General features: G+C 40.6%; 1 protein-coding gene across 1 annotated transcript in view; it reads left to right on the forward strand.

Moving 5' to 3' along the window:
- The window catches only part of LOC124169576 (homeobox protein orthopedia-like), a 161,341-nt gene extending 154,589 nt beyond the window's left edge, over positions 1–6,752 (forward strand). The window contains exons 4-5 of the mRNA XM_046548217.1: positions 1,131–1,532; positions 3,964–6,752. Coding sequence (XP_046404173.1) covers positions 1,131–1,532; positions 3,964–4,121 — 560 coding nt within the window. The 3' untranslated portion in view covers positions 4,122–6,752. The remainder of the gene's footprint in view (positions 1–1,130; positions 1,533–3,963) is intronic.
- Positions 6,753–7,127: the final 375 nt, after the last annotated feature.

Below are 7,127 nucleotides of genomic sequence, written 5' to 3' on the forward strand. Positions count from 1 at the left end.
CGGAAATTTACGCTTTATTCATTTCATTAAAAAAAAACCCACAAAGCTGCACCTAATGCAATAAAGATAATCTTTTTTTTAGTGAACGATGCTCTTGCATCACGAACACGACAGTCTTTGGACCTACATATTCTATGAACTTTGAGCATATATCGAAAAGAATTAAGCATTGTTGATTATCGACAATCAGATTTCATTTTCATTCATGTTCTTTCGCATTTATCGAGCATAAGTGCGAGGGGCATGTGAAAAGTAAGGTTACCAAAGCCTAGGCGTCGCCGCAAGCAGCACTACGCGAAATCTGGCAACCCTGTCGCATTTATTAAGGCCGCTATACACGGTGAATGATCATGTGAATGACTATGCCGAATGATCACGTGATCAGTGGCGTAGCCTAGAGGGTCCGAGGGGTACCCGAAATATAAAAACACAATTACTTTCCTTCATAAAAGAAAACTAAATATTGAAAAATCATTAATTTTAAAAATATTTCTCCAACAAATGAAGTTTTTTCCACTATGGAAAGTGTTAAAATTAGTTTAAAACCCTCTTCTAAGTACCCTGTTTTTCAAAAATTTCCCCCCCTGGTTTTGCACCCCCCCCCCCCCCCCCCCCCCCCCCCGAACGAAATTCCTGGCTACGTCACTGCACGAGATCATTCACAGGATCATGCGCATGAAGGTTCAGTAGCGAATTGTTCCGTCATACACGGTGAATGATCATGCGCATAATCATGCTGAATGATCATGCAAGTGAAATCATTCGCCGTGTATAGCGGCCTTTAGTCCTGTGATAGTTGTTTTGTAGAACACCCTGATGTAAAATGGCCCAAATGTGCTGAATTCGGTGATATGGGAATAAATAAATTTCCACCGAATCTCGCCGTAAATTGCCTCTTTCGATTTGAAATTAAAACTACCGACCATTTAAATATTATTCTAGATCCCATCATCGATACCGACAATTAAATAGCCATCGAAACTCGATGTTCTTAAATCATCCATCGAACAAGCCTCGCACAAATGAACCCCATCGGCTCATGCAGGCGTTGATGTCTCTCCCCCGTTTTCCCCTCACGCGCGCGCTCGCAGCCGGCCTAACCTTTTACCACAACCTCTCTCAAACCCCAGGCCTCGGGCAGCTCAGCCAGGGCGTAGTCGGTGGCATGGGCGGCTTCGGTCAGTCCCTGGGTCAGCTGAACCAGGGCCCGCACCCCGCCCCCTCGCACCCAGCACCCTCCCATCCCCCTTCCTCCGTCCCCTCCACATCCATCGCGTCCTCCTCCGCTCCCTCCTCCACCGCGGCACCCTCCACATCCTCGTCGACGTCGTCGTCGGCAGCCGTGGCCGCCGCCGCCGCTGCGGCCGCTGCAGCCGCCGCCATGGCGTCCAACGGGGGCGGGCCGCCTCCCCCGCCGCCGCCGCCGCCCCCGCCGTCCGTCTACCAGGCGCACTACGGCCTCAACTCCCTCGGAGGGTGGGTGGAGGCAGCCGCGAGCGGAACCAAGCCGACCTTCGTCGACGGATGGATGGGTAAATATTTGGTGGGAAGCGTTCGCATGAACCCGCGAACAATTCCGGAGGGGCACTGAAGCGCCCTTGCGGTACACTCCCCAAAAAAATTTAAAAAGGGCCAGAATAAATACAGACTTTCCAATCCCCAAGGGTAACATGTCCTAGACGGTGGGAATTTCAAGGTTCAACGTTAGACTTGGTGATGAAAATACATAAATTGAGTGTGTAGTCATGTTTGATTCTCTTGTGGCATTCCACCAAGTAAGTTAAATGAAGACCAATTTTTAGTGTTAATGATTCTTATATTAAATGTACTCCTGCAGGGACTACCGATGGTTAGTACCTCTAATAAGTGTTCAGCCTCCACTCCGAGCATACAGGAGTACATTTAACTAGTCTAGCACCCTTATGGTAATCCCCAAAAAAAGTTACAAAAAAAGAGCTAGTCTAAATAAAGACGTTCCAGTCCCCTGTTGTAACATGTCATAGACAGTGGGATTGCAAATGGCACTTAGAATTAGTGATGAAAATACATGCATGGAATGATAACAGTGTTTAGACAATGACCCCGTGAACAAGTCTGGAGGGGCACTGTAGCACCCTTGCGGTACTCCCCCAAAAAATATTTTTAAAAAAGGCCAGTAAAAATACAGATGTTCCAATCCCCTAGTGTAACATGTCCTGAATGGTGGGAAGCTTCAAGGTACTAAGACTTGGTGATGAAAATACATGCATGGAATATTGACAGCGTTTAGTCAATGACCCCTTAATTAATCTCCCAGGTCCAGTCTAGTGCCCTTGGGGTACTCCCCAATTTTTTTTAAAAAAGGATCGGTATAAATATAGACATTCCAATACCCGAGTGTAACATGCACTAGATGGTGGAATTCTCAAGGTGCTTAGTTAGACTTAGTGATGAAATTATATATGATGAGATTGTTTAGTCAATGACCCCGTGAACAATTCCAGGGGGGCACTGTAGCGCCCTGGTGGTACTCCCACAAAAATAATTTATAAAAAGGGCCAACATAAATACAGATGTAACAATCTCCTATTGTAAAATGTCCTAGACTGTGGGAATGCTCAAGATACCAGTTAGATTTTGTGATGAAATAGATACATGGAATTATGACAGTGTTTAGTCAATGACTGCATGAACAATCCCTAGGGAAAGGAACTCAATAGAGTTGTGGCATAGGAAACAAGTCCTGGATAAAAAAAACTAGAAATAGTAAATGAGAAAACTTAAAAAATTAACTGTCATTGATTTGGAATTTTTTATCATATTTAATAATTGGAAATCCAGACAGTGCACTTTATAGGGTTAATTGAATAAGGGTTGAAAAAAACAAAAATTAAGTTTAAAACTAAACAAAAAAAGCACAGAAACAGAAATTAGAGGCACCAAAAAAAAGAGGCCTCAGTAATAGTTGGGTATCCAACAAGGCTACCAATATTGCCTACTACTTGAACTTAAATGTGGAAGAATGAATCACTGAAACGAAAACAAAGGTATGGGGAATTCACGTATGTTCAATATATTCAATGTGCAGATGACATTGCTCAGCTTTGGAAAAAGCATCTGCATGATTATCTTAAGAGGGTACAATGGTGAAAAGCTTTGGATTCTTAAAAGAGTAGACGTAGAAGTTACAAAAGTTTAGCAAGAAAACAAAAATCATGGAGTTACAAAAAAAGAGAAGTAAAAAAATTATTGAAATTGTACAAGGAGAGTGAGACCAGAGGAAGAAACTGAGTGGTAAGCAAGTTTGCTCCATCTTGCATAACTTGGTAAAGTGCTTCTAACCTATACGTCATGGGTTCAATTAGGAATAGAAACCTTCAGATTTTCTCAAACAGAGCTCCTCAAAGAGTAAGGTGGCCGAAGGAAAGTAACAAGTTTCTCACATACCTGTGGCCTGTTCTGAGGTTAATTCTAACTTCACCTACCCAAACCAGCATTCGGTTAAAACCCTAAGACAGATTATATTTATAAGCAAAATAATATAAAAATATTTGACAAAGTATATTAAAAGTATGTAATTGTTTTGAGAGTTCAGTCTCAATGGAATATCCAAAATTTCAATTTGATGATGATATATTTCAAGCCTGCTGTGTAAATGGCACTGAAATTTACATTAACTGCCATGTGAAAAAACTCTGCTACTCGAGGAATCAATCCACAACCCATTGGCTTGCAACACAGACCACTTCACTATCTAAGTCCTTAATTCTTATGGCGATTTACTTAAGTTAAGGGAAGGGAAGGGAATTTGATGTTCACCTCATAAGTTTTTCTCGTGGCAACTAATGGGAAATCAATACACTAATGGTAAATAAGAATTGATCAGCCAAATGCTGTATACACTTAGTTCATAACTACCAATTAATTCAAGTCACATTTGTAAGGAGCTTCACTTGATACCGCTTGCTTTTTTTCTCTTTTCAGTGGAATGGTCGGACAACAAGAATGGGAACCGAACAAGTGACAAGTGCTTGACCAACCCAAACCAGTCTGGTGGGATAAGGATGTCAAACGAACACCTCCTATTCAACAGAATAGATCCAGTGTTCTATGGCCATGAGGGAGGCGATGGAATCAATTAGCCTCGAGCGTCGAGGATGAAATTGCCAGAGACCTGGTAGCCAGTGCTGAAAAAGGTGGATTATGGGTGCAAGAAAATCCTCTTTTTCCCTCTTCCTAGGAGCTGCACAAGACTCCTTGAGGGTCGATGAGAAAGAGACGAGTTCCCTTTGCACCAAAGAAACGATGCCGCCCACCGCAAGGACGATAACAGAGGCGGAAGAAGATGGCAGAACGTTTGGTGGCCTGGGTGGATCAGGACACGTGCTTTCAGAAATATAAAACACGTTCATTCCGGGACACCTCCAACTGAGTGGTTTGTGCGATAAGTGACAAGTGAGGGGAGTGAATGGGAATTTCTCTGGAGTGATAGAGAGCTTGAGTGTATCAAAGAAGAGTGTACAAGAGTGTAAAGTACGTACCTATTGCATTTCCATAGGATTTCTTTCGTGGCTCATTGATAATGGTCGAAATCGATATGTTTTGAAAATCCTTTGGGCTAGTTTCTTTTTTGTTCCGGGGTCGGTGAGTGTTTTCAGTGAATTGGGTGAATCAAGTCTCCTCAAAGAAGGTTTCAAGTGGTTATGCCAAAAGGCTGTTTGCATTCGGGTAACTTCCTTTGTACAGTAGAAAAATACAAACTGATATGATGCATGATAACTCAAACCAGCAGGCAGTTATGATCAGAAAGAACTTAGCTTTTGTATCAGCCAAATCAGTAAAGAGTCCGGTTATGAATGAAAAGGCTTCCCATGTACTTTAAACACTGTAATGCGGATGACATTTAACTACTATCAACTGCAGCCTTTTTTATCCATCAAAACTGCTGATGGAGGCAGCAACTTGGAGATGACATACACGGTTTAATGTTGCGCTCACAGTGTTTAGCATCATAAAGGTTCGGAAATATCTTGAAGAAATGAAGATATCAGTTTGGACATTCAAAATTCACCACTAAACTGTGACCAGCAGAGCCAATGAAGAACACAATGAACTCTATCTGATGATATCGACTCCTGTATGGTGTTGATTCTGAACAGACTGCAGTTGTACCCTTATTCATCTGATCATTGAGGGAAAGATATGCCCATCGATTTAAGCATCAAAATCGTTTCCATTCTTACGATACACGTACAGCTTTGAGCTTTAAACCCAAGAGTGTGGTGATAGATTTAGACTTAAGCTCGTGAGTTTAATCTCGCTGGCAAGAAAAGGGGGACTGAGCAGGGACCCTGTGGTATACTGCTCTCACTTCACCCAACCTGACCACTGTTATTTTTGTAAGTTGAACAGGGGAGTTATATTCAAAGAGTAAAGACAGTATGGTGGTTACGAATTCAAGCCATGCCTTGCAGTTGATCTGCACTTTTGAGGTAGACTATGGCACTGTAGGAGAGAATACCACCATTTTCCTGCTTCTTGTTCTTAAGACTTTTTGAAAAAGTTATAACAGACGTTAGTCCCCCACACCTCATTTTGGAATCAGAGAAAGTGCATTGAAGATTCCCTTAAAATTTTTGAGTGACTTGTAATCCTTTTCCTTCAAAACAAAGCCATTTTCCTTCATTTATTTGATAGAAAAAAAGAAGTATACGAATCTGACCAAACTGCAGAGTGAAGTGGAAATCAAGAAGAAAAATTAGAACGTCTTTTGTAAAACTAGGGAAAGATCTGAGTGTTCATATAAATAAATGAAAAAATGTATGAAACTTCCAATATTTGTAAACAGTTTAGCAATTGTGATTTTTGCCACATGTCTTTTCCACTAGATAAGGCCATTCTACTACAAATTACATGTCTACAGGAAATAATATTTTCTCAGCTCAGCTAAAATTATTCCCTTAAATGACACCCATTAACTTTTCAAATGTACACATGCCTTCAGGTTACCTACTTACGAAGTGTAACAAATGGTAAATTGTTATTTGAATGGAATGGTATTTGAATATAAAAACTTTCGCTACAGAATGCTCCAAACCATATTTCAATTAATAATAACTTTCGATACAGAATGCTCCAACCCAAATTTCAATTCAAGCCTTTTATATCATTGAAAAATGGAACTGATCAGACAAATCCCTTCCCATAAAAACTTCAAGTTGACCGATAATATGCACATCTTTACTCTAGAGCTACGGCCTTATCTGCTAAAGAAGACCTGTGCGCCATTTTTACTTTAGTACTTTGTGTAATTTGGTGATTATAACTTTCGCATGAAAACATGTTGTGTGTGTGCGTGTTAGTATTAACATTTCATTCAATGGGGAAAATCACTTAATACAAGTATACGAAATTCAACATAGGTGTTTGAAAATTTACCTGTTCCACGTTTCAATTGAAGCAACGTAAGCTTTCCCAATTAGTTTCGTCAGAGGAATGTGAAATCCAGCATAAGGGTTCTACGTGTTTACCATCTAAGTATATTTTTATTACTGCACCACCCAAACACCTGAAGTAGTAAAGAAGAGGTATGGTGTGAAGTGACATGAGGCTTGTACAAAGAGTATCCTTATAAATATATAAATATACATTAGACATTATAAATTCAGGTAATACATTGCAACGACCCTTCAGAGTGGTGGCAATATTGTTGTGATCCCTGTGACATTATGTTTCCCAAGAACGGGTTGGGCAATAAATATTGTACATAGTGACTCTCTCTCTTATTTCTCAACCCCAGCCAAATCCTTGATATTGACTTTTTTCACCAAATTAATAATCAAAGACACAAGACAAATATCAGGGGAGGCAACTGTAATAGTAGCAGCTAATTATGATTATGGGTAGGTATAAACCCTTTCCCTCTCATGGCAATTTCTGTTATCACTCCTAGAAAGCTCAAGCCTGATTCAAGAATGTGTTGAGCATTATATAAACAAATATCTACGTAAATTCTTTCGTTTATATAGAAAAATATATACTGCAGGAGAAATACATTTCATCAGGAGTCATGGGCAATTTAGGGTGGGCCGAAAAAAGGTTTTTTTTCCTGATCAAATTTGCCCTGTGCGGGAAAGTTGCGAAATGAT

This window comes from Ischnura elegans, chromosome 12, assembly GCF_921293095.1.
Source record: "Ischnura elegans chromosome 12, ioIscEleg1.1, whole genome shotgun sequence".
NCBI lineage: Eukaryota > Metazoa > Arthropoda > Insecta > Odonata > Coenagrionidae > Ischnura > Ischnura elegans.